The sequence below is a fragment of the Limulus polyphemus genome, unplaced genomic scaffold (genome assembly GCF_000517525.1).
Source record: "Limulus polyphemus unplaced genomic scaffold, Limulus_polyphemus-2.1.2 Scaffold2147, whole genome shotgun sequence".
NCBI classification, from domain to species: Eukaryota; Metazoa; Arthropoda; class Merostomata; order Xiphosura; family Limulidae; genus Limulus; species Limulus polyphemus.
In genome coordinates, this window is record NW_013667757.1 from 2,369 (window position 1) to 26,980 (window position 24,612).

The window sequence follows — 24,612 nt, forward strand, 5'->3', positions numbered from 1 at the left end:
ACACTTACTTGTATGTTGTACTCTAGGACTTGTATTTGATCTACAGATAAATGATGGAATACTGTAATTTACTTCTGTACGTCAATTTGGTCTCACTGTATTTCAGTGAGTGGCTTTTTAAAGTTAAAACTGCAAGCGTGATACACACAAATAATGTAACACTGTGTCATATTTACTTAATGTAGGGCAGTTGCGCTATATCCTATTGGAGGGCATAATTATTAATTAATAGGCATTATAGGCTAGAGGAAATTTGGCACACCTTCACACCTGCACCCAGGGGTGACTGCCCCCTTCTTGCTATGCCACTGCTCTTGGCTTCTTCTCAGGGAACTGGTGCAGGTTTTTTTTGACCAAAGAAAACATTGGGGAAACTGGTACAGGTTATCTGGCCTCAAGAAATGTGGGAAGAACTGGTTCAGGTTGTCTGGCCTCAAGAAATGCTGGGAAAAACTGATTTTAAGCCTGTGTTATTGCAAATTATCAAGTAGCATTGCAAGTCCAGTCCCCAAGTAGTTTTGTTATTTAATTGGCTTAATTTTGCTGAATCACTGCCGACTCTTTGAACTAAAACCAAAACTGGACACTAATTGGATATTATTTTCTCAAGATATGAATCCCTATTTTGTCTCCATGTCTACAATTTTAGTGGATTCCAAAATAGGGATTTGTAGCTTCAGAAAATAATGTAGACACAATTTCCAGTCTAGTTGGTTTACTTTTTTTAGAGTCCTTAGTCATAGGCTTGAAAATATAATTTTTGCATTTGATTCAACTTCTTTTTGTACTTTTTTGATGATCCCTATTCCCCATTTTAAATTAACAGTTTTTTATTATCTTGCTTAAGTAGTATTTTCATCTTATACAATTGTGGTTTAATTGATAAGATGATGCAAATATTTGGAATAAGCGGGTTATTTTGTGAAGTGCTTAATTCCATAACTTAGAAAGAAAAAAGGGGTGGGACCACATTATTTTGTGAGATAGTGAATTCTACTTTTATTTTGTGATGGTTGTTTACCATTCATTTACTTTTCCTTCTATCTTTTAATTCAACTATGAATTTTTAGTTATATTAAAGTGTTAACCCACCTTCTGATTTTGAGTATGTATGACACAAGTTATCTCCGGTGGTGATGTACTGACTTTAATCTTGTGAAAGATTATGTGCATTTATGGTAATAGCTAGTCACTTGAGATATAAACTCTTAGCCTAAGCACTAAATAAAAAGCTTTCCTTGTTCTTGAAAATGGGTAAGTTCATGAGATATATTTATAAAGAATTATTGCTCTTGATATTGAGAAGTGGTTTGATTTGAAACATTGTTTTATTCTCTGGTGAATTAGGTTTTTTATTTTTCTGGTTCATTTTTCCTAATTTCTTTGATATTTACTGAAATTAATCATATTGAGATTTATATTGTATTGTTTATTAAAGTTTGTACCTAGTCCTGGCCAGGTTTACTAATTGTTTTTTATAAGTGATAAAATTTGTATTCTAGTTGTTTGAAAGTCTTTTTTTTCTGTTGTTATATTTAATAAATTGTTTTTGTTTGGCCCTGATTGTAATAGCATTTTGTTTAAATTATTACAATATGTTGCTATAATAAAATATAATTTTGTATTTAATAATAACTAGATTGGTTGTTACTAGAAAAGTATTGAGATAATGAAGGAATGTTATGAAACTTTAATAATTCTATTTAGTTAAAAACATCTTATTTGTGACTACAGGACTTACATTACAACAATGTACTGTATTTGAGTTTATTACTTGAAATATATATAAAAATAACTTTTGTTAAAACAGATTAGTTTGGTTGTGGACAACAAAGTTTACACATACTACACAATGAACTCTGAATCTGAAGATGTTGATCTAATGATAAGTCAGATTGGTACTGCTGTAAAAACCATATTTCCTCAAGTGCCTTCTAAAAATCAATTAAATACTTGTATATTTTGGATTACATATACAATTAATATTAACTTTTGACCAAAGCAAGCTGCCTACTTAGATCAAAACTAAAATTAATCAACCAAGTAATGAGGATTGGTGATTAAATATACTCCTCTTACATTCTTACTTAAAAAGATTTGAATATATTATTTCATCAGTTGGAAACCATCACTGTCAACGATATTTTTGGAATTAAACCTACAAATATTTCACAAGGAGATTTAGGTTAGACTATGCAAAACATTCTCTATAATAAAAAAAAAATAGAATTAAGTGTATTGAATATTTTAATCAATTATGTTAATAAAAGTAATGTTAAAGAAAGAATAAGAGTATACATCACTTATGGAATACAGAAGGTACAATTATGGAATCACACAAGTGATACACAAATGGTAGTCATAAAGTTTGAGTAATGGTAACTAGAAGATAATTCACTAATGATACAAAATATTAATATATAAGATACAAAAGAAAAGCAGATAGGTTTTACAATGCCTAGTATTTTTATGTGAGTGCTTTGTTTTATGCAGATCAATTACATTATACCCTTTTTTTCATACTGTCATACAGTTTATCAAAATGGGATTGTAAAATATTTTTCTAAATGCCGTATATTACTTCTCACATTTTAACCAGTTGGTGGTCACTTTTGACTTAAGTTTTTACATAAACTTATACAACCTCAAGAATGTTTGTATAAGGACTTTGTGCAGGCCAAACCATAGTTGTTTGTGTTCCCTAAGATATTGTGTGCTGCCACATTTGCTGTATGTTGGAGATAATTTTTTTTCTAGAATATGAATCCCTTCTCAATTAGTTATGTTTCTGAGAAAAGAGCATGATAGATCAAAATGTGTCTGTAGTTGTCAACACTCGGGGTGCCATCAATATTGTGTAGATTGCAGACACCATTGGCTGAGATGCAGCCCAAGCTTGTGCTTATCTTCCACCATGCTTTACTGTAGATGTACATTGATGATAATAACATTCTTCACTATGCCATAAAAACTTCTAATTATTGTTACAGGACAGTTCAAACTAGATTTATTTGTAAACACATACATTACCAGCTTTGTTTATTCTACACTTTGTGCTGTGATACCCGTTTCAACCTTTTGGTTTGATTAGCTTTTCTTAGCATTAGAGAAAGTCCATTGTAACAGATGTGACACTTCATGTAAAACTTTTAATTTTTACTTATTCTTCATAATTTCTATCAGTTTATTTTTGTATTATTATAAAGACTATGCTAAAAACTAATGTAAACCACTTTAAGTATTATGTTTGATAAATAGGGGAAACTGGCATGTTACAAATGTGATGGAATTGCCCCTTATGGAATTTCCGGATCTGTTCCAGATAAAGGAAAAGTAATATCCGGTGCATATCTGGACCAAATCCAGACCTGAAACCAACTCATCTCTTTTTCCATGTCTGGGATCAAATCAGTTTTTTATCCAGATCTGGAATCAAATCAGGTTTTTATCCTAATCTGGATTTGTAGCATTTTGTTTACTCCAAAAATTGCAGTTACGTTTATGGAGCAGTTATGGATGTAATCAGTTTAGTCCTACCTGAATATGTATTAGGCTATAGTGAATATTTATTCTGAGAAGTGGATTAGATAATAATTTGCCAACACATTTCCAATTTCATGCTCCAATATTCTCAGAAATGAATGAAGAAAGAAATGATTAATATTCTCAAGATTTTGATAATTTTCATAAAAAAATCAAGTTTCTTTATTGAACGTTTTGACAACTTAAGCACCTTTTCCATTTTTGACCCTTATTTCACTTAAGCTTGTTCCCATGGCTTTTATTATAGATCTGGAATCAGTCTTCCCAGCTTTTTCTTTTCCTTTGTTTAATACCATTTCTGCAAAACATAAAGCTCATTAACAAATATGAGTAATTCATAACTGTTCATTCAAAAATTCCTTTCTTTGAGGAATACAGAAAAGTTCTGTACTTATGGACATTCTAGACTAAATATTTCACACCAGTTTTTAAATTAAAAGCTAACAATAATATATTTTATCTGAATTTGAATAAACACACGTTAGTTTTTCAATATTAATATAGATATAAGATTATTGCAACACAAATTTACAATGTCTGCATAAATAATAACGTATGAACTATAGCAGCAACTGTTATTTCAAACAAAGCTACTCTCCTTTCTTCTGGGTGGCCATTGCTTTTTGCTAAGCTAACTTTAATAGAACAAGACTGTAATGCATACTCTGTGAATATATTCTGCATCAACAGCCAGGCCATAGATAAACCAGATCTAGCATTTCTCATGCTGTTAAAAATGGTCTTTAGAATAAAAACAGCTGACTCAGCTGTTAATTCCACCCAAAAAAATGATTAAAGGAATTTTAAAAACAAAAAATAATACATGGCTTAACTCAAGGCTCTTATGTGGATTTTAAATGTAAATAGGTTTGTGTTTCTAAGTGCACTTGAAAACCTTACAATATAAAATAATTACCATAGATACTATGAAGAACTGGTCAAGCTTGGAGACAATGAGAACAAAAAATACCCTGACTTAAAATGAAATTGCTTTCTGCTATAAGATTACACTCAGATAAGCTGACCTTCACATACTTGCTGTTAAGTTCAATATTTTATTGTTCACCCACAAAAATAGCAGTATCATTTTTCTTTCTTAAACATTACCTCACATGATGTTAATAGAATGTCACACTTAACCTTTTTTTAAGTGTTGGTAGGTTAGTGAAAGGTCTCTGCTCTGTTGAAAAGAATTGTAAATTATTCTAGTAATGGAACTTTGCAGTAAATACATTAAGGTTTGAAGCTATTTTTAATAACAAAATTTTGGCAGCCTGTCTTGAAAGTTCAAGTGCCAAGAAACTGCTTAGAACCATGCAATTATGTATGCTTTTTAAAACTTTACTCTTATTTTCAATTTAATTCTTATAACTAAGGTGAACCTTACATGAAGTCCAGTATATCAATTCACGGAGATGGTATAAATAATTTTTATTAGTGTGAATTGACTACCAAATTTGATAACAACTTACATCTTTTGGTAATAGAAAATAATATAATTCCTTATACATATCTACATAATTAATTTATAAAATACATAATATCATAATAAAAATAAATGAATTTAATGAGGAATCTTTAAGGTATTTTAAATTAACATTACATTATTTTGTACATAATTGCATTAATGCACTGTATATGATAAAGAAATTTGGGAATTAACCAAAAGTACATAGTAAAGAGCATACATACAAAACAGAAGCTATACAAGTGCAAGCAATATCAGTATGTAAGTGGTACACAAATACACTCACCTTATTATCACTAGCGTAGTATCACAGATGCTCATGAATAATGTGGCTTTTCAGTTTTATTTTATTTATTTGTGCAGACATTATTACATCCTGGGTAGCTCCACTGTAAGAAGTAGAAGCTGACTCTGGTAATTGTTCATTTTGTGAAGTACATTATATACAGTACAGGAACAGTCACCATAATCTGTCACCATTTTCAGTTTTTTTTTGCTAGCTTCTTCATAGTTTTCAAATTATTTGAAAAATCTGCAGAACAAACATTCTTATGTGCTTTTAATTGATATAAAAACTGAATATTTATGGTTATCATAAAGATGCATGGATAAAAAATTTTATAAGTAAAACAAATATCAAAAATATATTTTCACATATAAGTATGAAAATTACCTGCTTATATGTCTATACTTTTATATTATCACAGAAGCAGTTTTATCTTTATAACTGAATCTAAATTTCTGAATTATTTACTTACACTCTAATTACATTTTAATCATAATATCTATGCCATGCTTCTCATCTTTTGATAATCTTTCTTTGTCAGTTTGTATAATAAAAATAAATACTATTATATGCCATTGATGATCTACCACTAGTTTTTATAACATAAACAAAACAAAAGGTAAAACAATGTGTCTATTATGTACTGGTAAACTTTTTCTCAACTTAACAAGTATCCTTTTTACCAAAGTTTAAAACATGAATTTTCAGTAATAGGTAGACAAACAATGATTTATAAGCATAAGGAAACGTTTTATTAATGGAATTGGGGTGGAGAGAAACTGATGTTTGTGACTACCCCTTTGGGGCTTGAGAGAGTTTAAACTCAAATAACTACCAAGCTTTTCGGTATTTGGTTTGGTTATTGATGGTGGAACATACTACATGTTTTGATAGAACGTTAGTATGTTTTCTACATACCTAAACAAGACAGACCAATGTTCTGTTGAAACGTAATATGTTCCACCATCAAAAAAACTTTTCCTTATGCATATAAATCATTGTTTGCTTACCTGTTATTATATTAGAATAATGTGCTTCTTTACTCATTTCCAATATTCACAAACCTCATTGAAACAATAAATTTCATAATTCTGTAATGTGTTTTAAATGTTACTGATCAAATTGAGCATTATTGAATGTTGCCTACCAATAGCCATTTCCAGTTGCAATTTTAGCATGTTTACCGTTTCCCTTAAATCTGAATTTTCTTTTCTTAAATGCTTGTTTTGCATTTTCAAATTTTCCTCTTCATCACCCTCAATAGATTGTTCTTCATTTAACTTTTCAAACAGCTCTCTAGCCAAAAGTGTACAAGTCATTTTTTTCCTTTAATGTTCTGAGAAAACAGGTGATTAAATTATCAAATACATTGTATCATAATAATAATTGAATTAATGGGGAATATTTTAAAGTATTTTAAACTTATGTTATATTGTACATATACCATCAGAGTCAAATATTTAAATCGCTTACAGTGCTTAGAGCAAAATAATGTAAATATATCAGGATAATAATCAGAGAGACTTGACATTTTAAAATATAATGACAAACCAAAAGAATTAAAGTTCAAGAAAGTGATCATTTAGCAGAAATAAATATAAAATGATAATAATTGGCTTATTTTAAAAAGGTAATTGTAATCTAAAATAGGATTAAAATACCTTATATTTTTTTCACTTTGAATCAGTGAACTCTTCCTCTGAATCAGGTAAATATACAGGATCTTTTTTTTTCTGCACCACAAACGTTGCCCACACCCTTTGCTATTTGAACAAGGGAAATATCCTTTCAACACTTCTTCCATCAACGGCAGAAGTTCATCTCTTGTGTCTACAAGAATAACTTACATAACTTTAAGGAAAAAATGTTAAATCGATGTAACAGAAGTTAGTAATCATAGTTGTAGATATTGGAACATCAATTTTCAGATATGTATCTGTATTTTTTAAATAAAAATTTAATGGAATGTTGAATATATAATTTAATATATTTATGCATCCAATTTTTTTAGCTTAACTTTTTAAGTAAGAGAAATATTAATGAAATAATCTAGAACCTAGAAATGACCTAAACAATGGTCGGTATTAATGAACCCACACTAGTCAAATTAAGATTCATTTAAAAATATTTTTGCTAACCTGAAATGGCCAATACTTTAACAGGATAGGTTATAATCATATTACTAACTTTTGACATTTTCTTATTCCTGCTCCTGCCAGCCCACTTTATCATTATAGTTTCACCAATATTAATATTTTTCTGGTCATTTTCAGTATCTTTAATGAGATAACTTCTACAAATTTCTAATAAATTTTCTTCAAAAAATTGAAATAATAAGAATTTACAAGTTATTTCTTTAAAGTTAAATTAAAAATTGTGCCAAAAATGTTACAATCAAAGCAACAAAAATGATGCAACTATACTGTTGACATATCTGCACTTTGACTCTTTGAATAATACTTTTGTTTACTAACCAGACTACTTAAGTCAGTATGATAAATTTATCTATATATTACTAAAACTATGAGATTGTTTGTTTGCTTATTTTCTCAGTCAAAAAACAATCACACTACTTTACAAAATTTTTTACTTCACTTTTTTGAAAAATGAAATGGTCCTACCTTTTACTCCCAATCATCAATCAAATATCTTTTCTTGAATTATTAATAACACGAATGGATTGAAACATTTAATTAAATTATCTCAAAATAAACCTTCATTTTGGTGCAATATTGAAATTAGCTTGAATTCTTGATAACCTCTGAATACCGGTTGACCCAATGGGTCACTTTTATGAAAATTATTAGCATGAGTAAGTTTACATCACACTACCGTTTGCGTTCTTTACGAAACTTCTTTGTTCAAATCTATTTCCCTGTCAATGTTCCCATCTTCATTAAAAGGTGTAAGATGACAAAAACAATCTCTTGAAGAATTTCTCAATAATGTGCCTTGGTTATGGTAGGTAATTCAAAGAAAAATAAAGTGTTACTGTTTCTTATTTGTAGAATGTTTAAGAGGAAAGACAACAACATAATGAACTAATTCATCACAATACATGAAAACTCTGAATTCACTTTTTGAAAAATGAAATGGTTTTTCCTTTTACTCCCAATCAAAATTAAAAATATTTTCTTGAATTATGAATAACACAAATGGATTGAAATATTTAATTAAATTATCTCAAAATAAACCTTCATTTTGGTGCAATATTGAAATTAGCTTGAATTCTTCATAATCTCTGAATAGTGGGTGACCCAACGGGTCATGAGTAGTCTAGTTTTGAATAACTTCAGGTGAAAAATAACACTGTAATTTTATTAGCTGATCATTTTCAGAAGATTGTATCCACCAATCCAGGTTTGTTTAAACGTTATAGTGTCTTAACTAGTAATTGTTAAAAGGCTATAGAAACTTAGTCATAAATTTTGTTGTAGTAATGTAATGTACATCCCCTATCAATTAAACATTTTTGTTAACACAAAATTATTCTCTCTTATTATTCATTAAGTCTTTTGGAGTTAAGAACATTGTTTTAAGCACTGAAATGTCTTCTAAAATACTTTTTATATTGAAATTGTGTGAGTTGAAACATTACTTCATGGTTAAGTATATTTCTAGCCAATCATACAAAACTATTATTTCAAATATGCATAAGTATGAAAAATAATTAACAAATGTGTTACATTTTAGCAAACTAGAGATGATTTTGATGTCAGTAAGCCATATACAAACTATGCATTATGAAATTTATTTTTCATGCTATTAGTTTACAATTACATTGTTTTGCTTAGTGATTTTTGAGCAGTTACATATCATGCTAATGTGAGTCTGACTATTTTCAATGGAACAGTCACACCCATATTTACAGCAAGATTAGCAAAGTTTGCACTTGGCCATTATCTATCTCATAAAGAACATGCCCTTAGATAATTAATGTCATCTTGAAATAGTTGTGGTTTTCTATCTTGCCCACTTTTTACCAATGCCAGTTTCATATATCCTTTTAAGAGCCTTACATACAACTTCTACTGAAACATGGAGTTTTGTTGCAATTTTTACATCAAATATCCCTGACTATGTAAAAATTATGATTTCTACATGCTTGTCATGCAGAATTTCAGTCCTGGTTGCCATTAGCTGGAATTATGTGCTACTACTACTGGGCATAGTATGAAATGAGTTTTGAGTGTGGCATTTTCTGGTTAACTGGAAGACTACCAGTTACATTGTAAGTTATAACATGACCATAATTTGATGTTGTTCATTTTCACACAGTAAATGGGTAGCATTCCTATAACAATTGCCTTTTATGCTCTTTTTCCTCACCATTTCCATAATAAATTCTAATAGTATATACATGCATATATATGAAATATATATTTTTAAATCTAAGTACATTATGTTTGAACAGCATCCCTGTGTCTTCAATGATTCTAAACTTCAGTCAGAACAACCAAGAAAAACATTAATTATATAGGAGAGCGAACTTAACATTTTTCCATTTTTTTGTCAGTTTTATTATCCAAAAAATGGAAGTTGTTCCTGAAAATCGACTAGAAGGAATGACCAAGTACAATCAAATCCTAGAGACTAAAGATCCAGGCCCTTGTGGTGGGTTTTCAACACAGTATGCTTATATGTGCAATTATCATGGGCTTCCATATCGTGAAGAAGTTGCATGGGTAGGTCCTCCATTTGTAACTATTTTTCTTATGTTTGGAGAGTCAATTTTAGGAACTCTGAAATTTTTTTTTATTAATTAAAAATGAAAGTATATTAAAACATTGTGTATATGACTCGTATGAACTTTAAACTGTAGTTTAAAGTGTTGTTAATATTATTTCTACCCCATTTTTTAATCTCAAAGTGTATTTAGTGAAGAACAATATAAAGAAATAAAAGCTTTCAATCAGCACTGTAAAGAAATTACAAAAAGTGTTTGTAATGAATTATGAATTATTTATGGCACCAAAAACAAACAAACAAAAAACAGAATTTTAACAGTATAATGGGCTGATTAGTAAGTATGACAAGACCTGCTTCAAATATTATTTGTTTAAATACCAGGATATGCAGGTGTGAGCTCACAAGCTACCAATTCTTTGAAGTTTATGAAAAGAACAAAGAATCAAGCAGAGACTTTTTATCACAAAATGTATACTTTTATTAAACACCCAACTACAACACATAATGCCACTTTGCTTCATTAGATTACTTTTGGAAAGTCTTTCTAAAATCTTCAATAAGAGCTCTTTTATTTTGACCAAGAAATCAATTAAAATCCTTTATCTAGACTTAGTTGACATATCTGTATGAACATTACCAGATATGGTATCATATGGCAATACAGACTTGCATGGAGATAGGATAGTTCAAGCTTTTCATCCTAGTTTCCTTAATCTTATGAGGCTGGATTGGCTCACTCACAACAGTTCTCTGGATCTTCGTGAGTAACTCTCTTTTGGCAGCTAGCTGGCTTCTAATGTTATTTTTACTCCAGCTTTTATAAGGCTGAAACAGGGTGTTGTAAGATTCAAAAACTAGAACTAAAACACATAATTTCTACCTTCTATACTACTATTGTGCACACTATATGAATCAGTGTATAGCTGTTTTGTACACAGCCAAATGTAGGTTGAGAGATTCTTAATGCCCGCTGTTAATTTCTGGGAAAGGCCCACCTAATTTCTGAACCCACATATTCTTTCTAGCAGGATGTCTGTCTTTAGAGCTCTGTTTTTTTCATTCTTTTGCTTATTTTGTTACTAATGGTCTTTTTTCTGGGTATGTGATGCAATTACTCATATACTTTCTGATATTTATGTTATTTTTTTTATGAACATTCTGTGAGTTTTGCAGATTCATGGTTTTTGGTGTTAAGATGAACCACTGGGTGTTTTTCAAAAATTTCTGATTGGAAGTCTAGCCTTTGAATAAACACTTGTTGCTAGAGTACATTCCACTGATGCTTGATTTTGTTTTGAGGTCAACTAGGGCTTTACTCTACTTCGATGGTTCTAAATACAACGTAATGTACTGCCTGTAATTTTTTGTTTTTTTTAAATAATGTGCAGTTCAGAAGTTATCCAACATTAAACATCTTTTCTACAAAACGTTTGCCCTATATAGACTTGCTTTATCCCTTTCCTCTATGGAATTTAGATGTTCCACTTGAAATTTTTTCTAACAAGCCTCCATTTACCTGCCTTAATATTGACATGTAGTAGCATTCACATTGCCTTATTAACTAATCTTATTCTTTAATTATTATTGTTTTACTAAATTACTCCAAAAATATTATCATTATGATTGGTTACCATATAACTTGGTTAGATAAAATATACTGCCTTATCCTATAACATATTCATAATTCCAATGTGGTATTTTCAAAACACTTGAAAGTTTATATAGCATTCCATCTATAACACAAGATTCTTATCATAGTTGCTATTTCTATAACACCACTACCATAACACGCAAATACATGCATATGTATATTTCCATACAATTAATTTGGTTTCTACACATGCTATGTAACCTGTTTCTAACATTCTCCACCACACAAATATTTCATTGATGGTACATGCAACATGTTCATTTGACACAGGGTATTCACATTCCACTTGTGGTACTGTCATTTGTATTTAGGTGGAGCAACCTCATTTTTTGACATTTGTACATATCTTGTTTGCCCCCAGTGGCACAGCGGTATGTCTGTGGACTTACAACGCTAGAATCCGGGTTTCAATACCCGTGGTGGGCAGAGCACAGATAGCCCATTGTGTAGCTTTGTGCTTAATTACAAGCAAACATATCTTGTAAATTCTTCTTAGAGACTTCACCTTGTCCATTCCTTTCATTTATGGGCCAGACTTTCTTAAGTGTCCATTTTATAACTAGAAAATGTTAAAAAATAAATCTTCTCCTATAAGTATGATTTATACAGTTCTTGAAATATAAGTACTGAAAAACATTTTGCCAAAAATCTATCACTCGGGCTACATTCTGTCATATTTTTCAACCTTGATGAAGATGACTACTGTTTTTCACATGTGTTCTCCTTTACCAGATTATATTGTACCTAGAATAAAAAAGTAAACAAGCTGTAAGAAGGTTTTCTCTTTTGCTGCCCTTTTTCTGTGCTATATTTCAGCTGTAGACTTTATTTACTATCTGTTCTAAAAATATAAATATGAAATCCATCACCAAAATGTATTTCACCTCTGTTTATTATCAAAGACAGGTGTTGAAATTTACATTTCTGCTGTAAATCCAGTTAAAGCAGTCTAATATGAATAGTTATTTTGTATTAGACTACTTCCACAGATCATAAACATAAGCTATTATTATAATGTGGCATTATACTAAGAAGTGCAAAGCATATATAAGGAGTTGAATTAAAATAGTGATTTCCTTTACCCATTCTGTGAACTCCTTTACTTGCATCTCACCATGTCCCCAATTATATGTTTTTATAAATAGACCTCTAAGTATTGCTCACCGATTTAGCTTTGTAATTTATCAATCATTTAAACTTAAAATTACCACCACTCACACTATTTGAATGTTTGTCATACAGTTAAGGAAATACACACCTGTTATGTAATCCCACTTTCAAGGACTTTTCATGCAGGAGAATGAGTTGACTTGTGACTAATACATTTCATATACACCCTACCCTAATCATCTGCACATGGTGGAAACTAAGTATAGTGGGAAAAGCATTATGCACTCTATATATTCTCCTCTGAGGCAAAACTGAAGTACAGGAGAACATGTAAAGGAGTTCATGCAATTTCGTGTCCAGTGATTTTTATTGAAGAATGCAATTTACCCTTACCCTTTCAGTTACTGATAGCAACAAATGTCTTAGCTGTTATGTATAACGACATAAAATGACATAATTTGAGTATTACACCAGGTGTATGTGTAAAGGAGATCACCTGCTTAAAACAACTAATTTTATTACAAGCTCCAAATGGACATACCCAAAATATCTCTTGATACCCTGTGTTTGGGGTATGATTAAATCTAATTATATACTTTCTGGATTGATTTTAGACTCTAATCTTTTAATTTACTCAAAAATTTGTAATTATTGTCTTGAAAATAAACCACCGTAAAGGAGAACATCTTATTATGGTGACATGTTATTTTGAATATTTCTATATGTGAAAAATTAATGGGATAATCAGGTAATAACAAATTTTCAAAACATAAATGTTTACTAATTAATAATAATAAATGAGTCATACTTACAATTTTTGTGTTTGTGTTTCTGCTTTGAAATTCAATTTTTCTGCTGGCGACATTCTACTTTTAACTTAACACAAACTCAACATATTATATATATTTGGAAAACTCTGTCTATTGTCTATAATTTAAAAATTATTATATGTTTGTTTAAGGTATATACTCAGAGAAATTTGCCCCCAAACACTAGCAACATCAAATTGGACACTTAAGAAAGATTGGCCTTTATGTCTTAGTATTTTGTTGATTAAGTTCCTTACACACTTTAACAATATCCATGTAATCATATTCCCATTGTCCCGTTCCAAATTATGTAGAAACACAGTAGTTTACTCTGCCTGTCAACAATCTTCAATACTATATATATATAACACTCAGGCACCTTTCTGGGTAGGAGACATAAAGAGAGAAAATTCATCCCATGATGAACTACAGGATGTAGTTGTTACTTCCTTTGTGATGTATCCATATACAATGTGAAAGTCTACTTCCCAGTGGCACTCCTTTCTTTGGAAAATTGTGGATCATATATACTGTAAATCACTACATAAATAATGTTTTAACTAATTACATATTTCAATACCACTTGCTCATTGTCTTCACTTGTCTTCTGTTCAATTTTTGCTTTGCCTTTATGTGTTTTCATGTTCTGTATCATTCCACAAGTCGCTCTTCCATGTAGATATTTCCTTTTGTTGATATCAAACTTTCAAATTCACACCCATGATTCATATCACAGTTATTGAGTCAGGTAACACATCATCAGTTTGTTGTTTTCTTTGCAACTCACTTTAACTTTTCCTTACCTTACTTCCTGTCAATTAATCTGTACCTAATCAAATTTTCTTCACAATTTTGGAACTCACCAATTATTTATAATTTGTTACCATCAAGATTTTCACTAGAGGGTTTTGTCTCTCTTCTACTTTATTTCCTAGTTCTAGATTTGTCTCTTTAGGTCATTTAGTTCAACTACTTCAGTTACTGCAGAATATGTGAGACTCTTATTATCTTTCTTAGCATTCTCTTTCTCTTTGAATTTAGATAAGCTGTCAAGTTTCAGTAACTTGATTACTGCCAATTTGTTTTGCAATCTATGGTTACTGATATTGTTATTAAGTATTAGTGTTACGAATAGCTCTTCCTGTATTACGGAATGTAATCATTTTGAAATCATTTTTATGTTTAAAATTCATGCTAGCTTTGCAATTAAAGGTTTTCACAAACTAGCTGATTTATTCACATAATCTGGTTAATAACCAAATGTACTGTGAAAACAATAACTTTGAAATTATCTATTTATCTCCCAATAAAATTTAGTTTCCTTTTTCAATAAATACTATACCTTCTTTATTTTCCACTGGTACTATACTTAGTACATCAGTAAAACACTTACTAATAAGTTACAAAATTATATTATTAATATTACTACTATATACTATATTTTATTACTTTATGATGGATTATTTTTATTGCATTCTCTCATATACTCTACTGGAAGTTCTAGCAGCTCCTGGTTGTGATACAAACCAACAGATCTTGAGATTGAAAACTTCCTACTGGGTCCAGTTGGCAATGCCATTCCTGCTGGTTCCAGCTGGTCATGCCTCTTCATTTTGGCAAGTACCAGATGTCATCAAAACTATGCTGTTTCTAGTTAGCAATTTCATATCTGGCCATCTGTTCTTTTTTTTTTTTTTGCAAGAGTGACAAATTAAGACTACTGTTTTGCTAATTTCTGCTTTATAACATGTCCTATATTGCACATAAAGCCATTATGAGTAAATTTACAAGCATACATATAGTAAAAGTTGTATACAATTCAAACAAAGCATACATTTAGTAAAAGTTGTATACAATTCAAACAAAGCAAACCATGTGTAAGAGTACTTCAATATTTCATAACATTAATATCGTAATCAATAAGTGTTACTAGTAAAAAGAGAACAGTTTTGTTTATTTATTTCTTTGCTGAAATGAAATGGGGTTAGGTAAATGCCATGTTTAGTTTTAATGTAAAACAATGAGATTCTAAGACAACTAATCACAGTTAACTAGTAGATGGAAATATCACATTTTTAGTTTTGAATAACTAAAATGAGTTTATTTCTAGGTCTTATAATTTCCTTTTCATTTATGTAATAATGAATAAAAAAAGAGAATGATAAAAAAGGTGTTTTATTTTAACTTGAAGAATTCAATTTTGATTTATGAATTTCCTCTATTTTTTAAAACTTTTATTTATCTCCATTAATTTTTCAGTGATGTATTTTCCCACTTTTGCTAGACATTGATTTATTTCATATGGTGTTTTTTATTTTCTGTAACCACAGCTTCTAGTAATCTATTGATAAACAGAAGTAGTATATAATAATTGTTTATAAACTACAATCCTGAAGTTACAACTGTAATTTCATGTTAAAAGATTAAATGCCATTTTAACTGATGAACTTAGCTAGTCAAAAAATAAAGATAAATGAAAACTTTAATTGTAAATTCTAAATTTAGGTTGTATAAAACTGGAACTTTTTTTGAAAACATTTATCATAATTCTTTTCTTGTATGATCAAAATTTTAATAAATTATACTGTAAAAACTAAATATAATTAACCAAGTATAATTTCTTAAATATCATGAAAAGTTAAACGTGATATATTATAATTTCTGAGTATCTAAAGTACGTACAATGTCAAACATGATAAAAATAATCAATCTGAGAGGGAAATGTGTATATTAATATTCAGAGCTCCATATTTTTTGGGATTTAATGGTTTTCTTAGCTGTATATTTTTGTAGAGTTGCAAACTCTGCCTTCTTACTTTGATCTTTCAGTTCATTTTACCCCCAGATGGCTACAGTCAGTCAGTTCTTTTATAAGTCTAGAATATTTTTTGTTGCTCCTTTTACATTTTTTAATTTCTATTCATTTAACCAAACATTTTTGTTAATATGAACCTGTACATAAATTTTCTGAATATTAATATCTAACTTAAAACAAAAACATGATAATTTATCTCATGACATAACATACTAATTCTAGTACTTTGTAGCAATTATGCAGTATGGCATTTATAATTATAACTAAGATATTCTGTTGGTTTCAGTACTGTATCAGTATAGTTGAACTTTATTGTACACCATTATGAAAGACAACTGAAATTGATTTTAAACACATGTGATATTTTAACCTTATGATTGATTTTTTTGTACAACTGACCTTTTCATCTTTCACTGCTTCAACTGGTGGAGATTCATATTTTTATTGACTAACACATGATGTGTTTACTCTGCTACAGGATGCCTGTGTGTTTCATTCTGGTTCATCATAGCCAAATCTGTCAGAAATAAAATATTTTAGTAATTCATTAGTAAAATATAATAATTTTAACTTCTTTCAAACATCGTATATCAAATAGAGGTGCCATGTAGAATTTTAAACTACTAACACACTGTCAGTTAGCATTGTTTCCAGTAACTTACTGGAAGAATGAAAGATTTTCCAAAAGTCTTACCAGAGGTAAGTTTGTCCAGAATCTCCTATTGTAATCTCAAGTTAAGTTTTCTGTAATTTTCCTTTTCTTTTTCTATAAAGTTCAGTCTTGACAGCATACTTTTTGGTAAGTTCTGCAGTCTTTTTTTTTCTTAAACTTTTTTACAAGCTTTTTCTACTTACCTTCAAGGTTTGAGTATAGCTTCTTTGGCACAATTTCAATGCCAGAACCGTCATCATTTGAAAAAACTTCTGAATATTTCCTCTTCTATCCAACTTCTGAACTGAGAATATATGACTCCTTCAATTCAACATTCTTCTCCTTCAGTATCTCCTCTAGTGTTTTCTTCCATATATATTTTTACAAGTTTTTTTTCTGTTTCTATAAAATAATCAAATTAAAACATCTCTACTTACATCACAATATTTTAGTAATAATAATAAGTAACAGCTTTGGCAGTGGTACTTGTGCTTGTACCATTGCTTTGCTACATCACAACCATTTCATAAATTCATAGTTGTAAGTGGGCTGAAATACTATCAGTGTAAGAAATTACGCATAGTGGTTGTTGAAAAAGATAAAAAAAGTTTTTTATATGTCAAACCACAAAAGCTGAAAACAATGGTGAATAACATGATCAAATTTCGAAAAGAGTTTCAATGTTTTCTCCATGTAATATAATAATATAGTATAATAACTGAAAACAATGATGAATAACATGATCAAATTTCGAAAAGAGTTTCAATGTTTTCTCCATGTTAGTTCCAGTATTATTGTTTAATTAAACTATGATTATGAATGAAACATTTGATTTAGTGACTTACAAATCTGACACTGATACTTACATCCTAGTAGAAGAATTTGAGCATTATAGTAACATGCTTTATCAATGCAGATATCAAATTGGTTGTCCTGTTTCTAATGGACCATGTAAACTTTTTCTCTCTGGAAATCTCTAGTACTTTTTTGGGGAAAATTTCTTAAGTGTTCTACTTGTACGACCTTTTGCATGCAATCTTCTAGGTACTGAACATAGGCATACATCGTGACATGTGTTACGGTTAATAAACCTGGAACACTAAAACAATTAAGTTCTTTTTCAAGACATAGTAGCGAAGGAGAATTAATAAGGAATATAATTATATATATGTTAGAAACTTCACAATCAATTATGGTATCCTCTGATAATATTAATGATTTATAATAATATTAATAACAACTTTGCTCTCTCATATTTAATATTACTAAAACTAAAGTAAAGGCAAAAAGAAAAGCACAAAGAATAGCGTATGGTTTCAAAATAAAAGGTTTGATTAAGGTAGCTGGACTTATTAATGTATACATATATATATATATATATATATATCTGTATATGTGCATACATTTATTCAGTTTATAAGCTAATTCACTTGAATATATTATTTATTTATTTTAATTAAAAGTTTAATACATGTTTTAGAAGAAAAATACTATTTAGCCAACCAAATGATATGTTCCAATTTATTTAAGAATATTGTTGTGTATCTGTGGACTATGGAATCTCATGACAAGATACAAATACTAGTGTACTATGATGTTGGATATGTAGTTGTGAGGATAATATCAACCATTATATGTAATTTAAGAAAATAAATAGCATATATGACATTTACATTAGAACTCCTTATTGATTAAGAATGCTGAGAGGAAGATATAAAAGATACTTAGACTACTGATTGTAGCAGTATATGAAAAGTCATGAAGTGTAGGTGGGCAATGCAAAAGGAAATGTTAGGCCTCACATCACCTACTCATCCAGAGAAGGATTCATAAGTACTAGTATTACTACTATTAATACTGCTATGAGAAATAATACTAGCATATGAACTTTAACTAATGTTGTTAAGGAAGACTGAGTGCTTATGGATGTCACATCTGTTATCAGTACTGGGAGTGGGACTGGGAGCAATACCAATACCAATGGAGACAGTTGTCTTTTTCTAGTAAGTAAATATTTAAATTATGATAAAATACAAAACAGAATTGTAATATATAATGGTACTGATAGATCCTATTCATAATTGTAGACAGTCCCACTGTAAGAATTTGTAATTCTTTTAATGTACAGTTGGTGTAAAACTTAAATGGAATGGCTGCATTTGTGGTATTTCTAATATATGTCAATTTGTCTGTTTTTTCACTGCGAGCAAATTAGCTAATTTTCAACACCGAGAGTAAGCTGGGCTACCAGTTTGTGACAAAAGTAACTTGCAAGAGAAGCAGAGGCAGCTGTGGTGTACAAAGCTGATTAAATTTAATTCTTATAAAAGATAATATGTAATCTGTATCTTTTCACAGGTAGAAATATGCACTACCATGCAAAGATAGCACATAAAGAGGGGGTCAGAGCAAGTTCAGTCAATATGAAACTTGATTTATACATATAATTAAGAGTACAAAACATGCAAGTTAAAAAGTTATAAAATTTTGTAAACTCTAGAAATATATTTTACTGAAATTTACAATTAAATGGGGTTAGAGTTCTTGGAGAAAGAAATGTGCACCCATGCCTGAATAGCATTCAAGAACAAAGTCAGTACCTAGGTCACTTGCCACATAAAATATGTAGTCACTTGAGACTTATTGTCAGTGGAGACATAATAAACAGTATGGAATGTAAAAAACAAAATCTAATGATACAGTGGTAGTATTCAGTGATGGAAGTGTTGGATTTGTATTGAAAATCATCCTGTTTATAAGAGGATGATGAGTGTCTTATTTTGCTAAGAGTTTATCTTATAAACAGCTGCAAAAGAATAATGTCAGACAGAAATACAGGAGTGAAGCTACAACACTTCATTCCTTTACAAGTGACTGTATTATTGCCATTTCTCCTCATAAAACAAATGTTATTAACTGATTTATCAAATTAAGTTTATGCATGTAATTTCCCAAATGCTATTGAAAAGGACATGTGAAGTACTATATATATATATATTTAATAAATTTTAAATGTGTTACATTAGGTTCTTGGCCTTCATGAAGGGAGATTAGTTAAAAAGTGTTGTACATATACAGCCCTATATTATATTTGTAGTTCCAAAACATACTTCCATTGACACTTATAGCTATTACTCAACCCCCATGGTTTCTTCCTTTGCCAATCTAAGCAGTGATCTGATTTTTTCTCACTTGCTCCAGTCTTTTACACCCCCACTCATTTGTCCTTGATGATATTTGTCTCATAATACCCCCACCTACGTCAATGCACCCTCTATCCTGGTATAAGTACCTCATTCAGATAATGTGATCACTTTTTGTTCAATAAATTGTTTAAATATGGGCTTATCTAAAGAAGTTCTGTGTTAGTTAATGTTCTTGGGTGTGACCTTCCCATCACCTGGTTGATTTCCATTCAATAATATTTTAACATATAAAAAACAACTTTTGTTTGGACATGCCATTTTCATGGGGGGGGGGGGTCACTCACAGTTGAGGCTGACCGTGATCTGGTTCATTGTGAAATGGTGACATATATTCGGTTTGGGGGGGTTCTGGAGCTACTTTTGCCAATGATCCAGGACATTCTGGAGAGAATTTAGACTTGCTTTTTCTGACACCTTTGTTTACTAGGTTGGTTTCTCATGAGGCCAATTTGGATTTGCCACCTCTTTCTCCCTTTCTTCAGTTAGTCAGTCGAATTTGTGAGGTTCTGAGACTTTCCCTGGTTGCTTTTAAGTCTACTCCTTCCTTGATGGTGAAAAGGTCTGTGGGTGAATACTTAGTTTTCCTTCTTCAACTGATGTTGTTCATGCACGGAGGTTTACTGATCACTTATATGAAGGGATAGCTATGCCTTGTCCCCCACATTTGTCGGAACATCATGCTTTGGCTTACTACCACTAGAAGGATGTGTATTTAGTTCCCAAAGACTTGATCCACATTTGGAAATGTGGGTTCCAGAATGGAGCCTGTGATCATTCTGAACAGATAATTTTCTCAGATTCGTCTGACCCTCACTACAGTTCTAAGATATTTATATTTCCTCCACATTTTGTCGGAAGCCTCTCAGTGATCCTCACATCAATTTGATGACGAATTTGGGCCTTTACTGAATTCCACCTTGGTAAGATTGTCAGCTTCTGCTCTTTCTATGGTTTCCTGGCTTCTATGTTGTTGGAACTTATTGGGTAAAGATGCCTTGTTGGAGGGAGTTTGTTTACCTGCTGCCACCCTCCATGAGTTATGTGAGGCTGTCTTTCTTCATCACTTAATGTTTATGGGCATTCCAGAGGCATTGGGATTATGGATTGATGTTGCCTGTGTGCATTCTTCCTTGTTATCATTGGCCTCTTGACTTTCTTTGGCTTTAGCTCCTCAATCTATTGGTACCCAGAATAGATTTCATCCTTATCCAAGAGGCTCCTTTGCTTGAGCAGACTGTTACCAGTGGCATTGGTGACTACTCTATGCTGGTCTTCCTAAAAGAGTTAGCACAAAAGATCACATATAAAGTGTAATAAACTTAAATTAAGACCCAAAACTCGAGCGCTTTCAAATAGTTGACTATTCTTCTTCAGGAGAACAGTCAACTATTCAAAAGTGCTGAAGTTTTGGGTGTTATTTTAAGTTTATTACTCTATGCTGGTGGGGTCTGTGGGAGCATGGTTACAACATTTCTGGACATCTGGAATTCCTTCACCATGGATCTATGGATACTCCAGGTTCTGGTATTGAGGCTGGTCATTCAGTTCACTTCTCCACCTGTTTTATCCTCCCATCCTGTGGTATTTCCACCCCCAACAGATACGTAGAGTGTGAATCTTTATTCTGGGTCTATCAGAGAGTTGTTGGTCAAAGGGGCAGTAGAGAGATTTGATCCCATTCCTCTCTCAAGGTCACTCTATTAAATGAAAAATCATCATGATTCATTCTGACAATTCCATGATAGTATCTTACATTTTCCATCAAGGGGGCATGCATTTTTGGGACTTTTGTTTTCGAACTTTGGATATTCTTTACTTGGCTCACTTCCATCATATCAACCTCCTAACTCCAGTGATGTCTCACAAGGAAATTGAATCCACTTCACCCAAATGTACCAAACATATCTCGTTTTTTGACTTGACTTTTTCAGAAAAGTCTAGCTCCATCTACTATCACCTTATATAAGGCAGCTTTATCGACTAATTTTCAGTATTCTAAACATCAGAAATTATTTAAGTCCCCAATGCTATCCAACCTTCTCAAATCGTTTTGCATACTTCATCCCATAAGGCCTTTTCAATAACTTAACTAGAATATCAAGGTGGTATTACATGTTTTGTCTCGACATCTATTTGAGCCTTTAGCCTCATGTACTATGTATCACCTTTCCCTTAAAGTGTATTTTTTGTTGCTTCTGGCCTGTGGACGTCATAGGTCAGAGTTGTTTGCATTAAATGGGCACAGGACTCTTTATCACCCTACTTATGTTCTGCTATACCCAGATAAGCTCTTTTTTCCTGGCAGCCAGGGAAGGGGATAAATCCTTCTCATCAATTCATTTGCTGGCTATTTCTCACCTCTACAACCACTTGGACCCCTATTGTTTGTTATGTCCCATCAGGGCCCTGAGGTGTTATGTGGCTTGCACTTACTTCTTTTGAGGTGCTAGAAATCCACTTTTTATTCATTGGGATCCTTCAGTTTCCTGCAATTTATCCCCAATTACCTTAAAGAAGTGGGTTTGCAAGTTGATCCATATTGCTAATTCTTGACTATGTTTACAGGAAAGAAAACTTCTGCGAGTCACTTCTCATTAAATTTGCCACATTTCTCTGTCTTTAGCTGCCAGATTGAATTGCCCACTGGAGGACATTGTGCAGGCTGGTATGTGGACTTCTCTCAATGCTTTTCTCTCACAATATTTATACGATCTGGCAGTTTCTTTTTCTAAGGGTTTTTTTTCCTACCCCCTGTGGTTATTTTGACCACATCTGCTAGATTATATAAAGGGGTGAGTATTTTTTACACCTTTTTTAACTTTCCAGGTTCCCTTTCCTCCTTTTTTTTTCACTGAATTCCACTCTGTTGCGAGTGTTTCCCATGTAGGTGTGCTTTTATCAATCCAATTCTGCACTAGCAACAACTATTTCACTATACTTACTACCGGTTACCTATTGCACTGTTTTTGGACTCCCCAACACACATTACCCTCCAAATTCTACTTACCATACCCAGTTTCCAGTCACTGGGGTGGTGGACAGAGGGTGTTAGTGTGAAATCCTCCACTCTTAGAGAAGAGGGTGAAATTTGGAGCCCTCCAGGCTGGGTCACTGGATGATTTTTCCCAGATGTTGGTAGGAGCATCACCAGCCTACATGGGAGCCTACTCTAACACTGGCTCAAATTTGATGCTCAGCATAATTCCAGGGGCAAGTGGAAGGTTCCTTGCCTGCTTGGCTGGGGAGTGAGGATGAATGTTCATAATTCTAGACCAGATGAGTACTGTTCCTTTAGTTGAGTAAGGCATACACAATTCCATCATTCCTTTTGTGGCTTTTTCAGGTGGAGGAGAAGGTTTGTCTAATTTGGTGTTGCTTATTTTCTCTTCGTAATTCTGGTGATTCAGAATGCATCATTTTATGACTACATTTTATGTCAACTTAGGAAAATGTTAACATTCATATAACCATCTAAAAATGTCAAACATATCTATATAAAATGTCAGGAATTGAAGATTTTAACTTACTCACCTAAATTACACTGCAATACACTCAGTATAGAGTAAGGAAAGGTATATGTGTTTGTGTGGTTACATAAAACATTCCTGAATCAGATTTTTAATAAGTAAGAAATTTTGAACAGCTCACATGTACAGTAGTTGAGAAAAACAGTTTCAGATGTATTCTTACATGCTTCAACTTGAAACATTGTTTTTCTATTACATTAGGTAGCACTATCACCACTGCAAATCATTTGAAATTAAAAATTGAGTAAAATATGCTGAGGATAGGTCTGTATACTATTCTAAGCTTTAAACACTTACTTAAGTACAAAGATCAAGTACCTACAGTTCTACATTCATGACTTTTGTATAAATATATGTGTACTGACTGTAAGGTCATGTACCTTGGCAAAATGAAATGCCACTTAAAAACTAGAGTATGTGAACATTTAGGAGTATCTAACAAAATCAACCATCCACTACTTAAACCCAGCCACTCATCCATTCATTCACATTCTGAAACCACAAGTCACAATATTTTATTTAATGATTTCTCTATCATCACCACAAGATCTTCAGACCTTGACCTCTACATTAGAAAGTCTACTTACAGCCAAGGACTGTCCTACCCTTAACAACTCACAAAGCTCTTTACATCTAAAATTGTTCTAAATTTTCACACTTAACTCAGCTGTTGTGAAATATATATATAAAGATTCAAATTCGATTGACGAGGAACCCACTTTAAGACTAATAATGGCTGGAGACGGCTTAAATGGGTAATGAAGAAAAACTTTAATATAAGTTTAACATTACAGCAAATGTACAACGTTTCGACAAGTACCTGATGATGACAAAACCATGTCGAAACGTTGTACAT

At 31.4% G+C, this 24,612-nt stretch overlaps 1 protein-coding gene across 2 annotated transcripts in view; it reads left to right on the plus strand.

The window, feature by feature from the left end:
- The first annotated feature begins 9,816 nt into the window (after window positions 1-9,816).
- The window catches only part of LOC106466089 (F-actin-uncapping protein LRRC16A-like), an 88,308-nt gene continuing 73,512 nt past the window's right edge, over window positions 9,817-24,612 (plus strand). For both annotated transcript variants that reach the window (XM_022394042.1, XM_022394043.1), the window contains exon 1: window positions 9,817-9,982. In XM_022394042.1, the coding sequence (XP_022249750.1) occupies window positions 9,930-9,982 (53 nt within the window). In that variant the 5' untranslated portion in view covers window positions 9,817-9,929. The remainder of the gene's footprint in view (window positions 9,983-24,612) is intronic.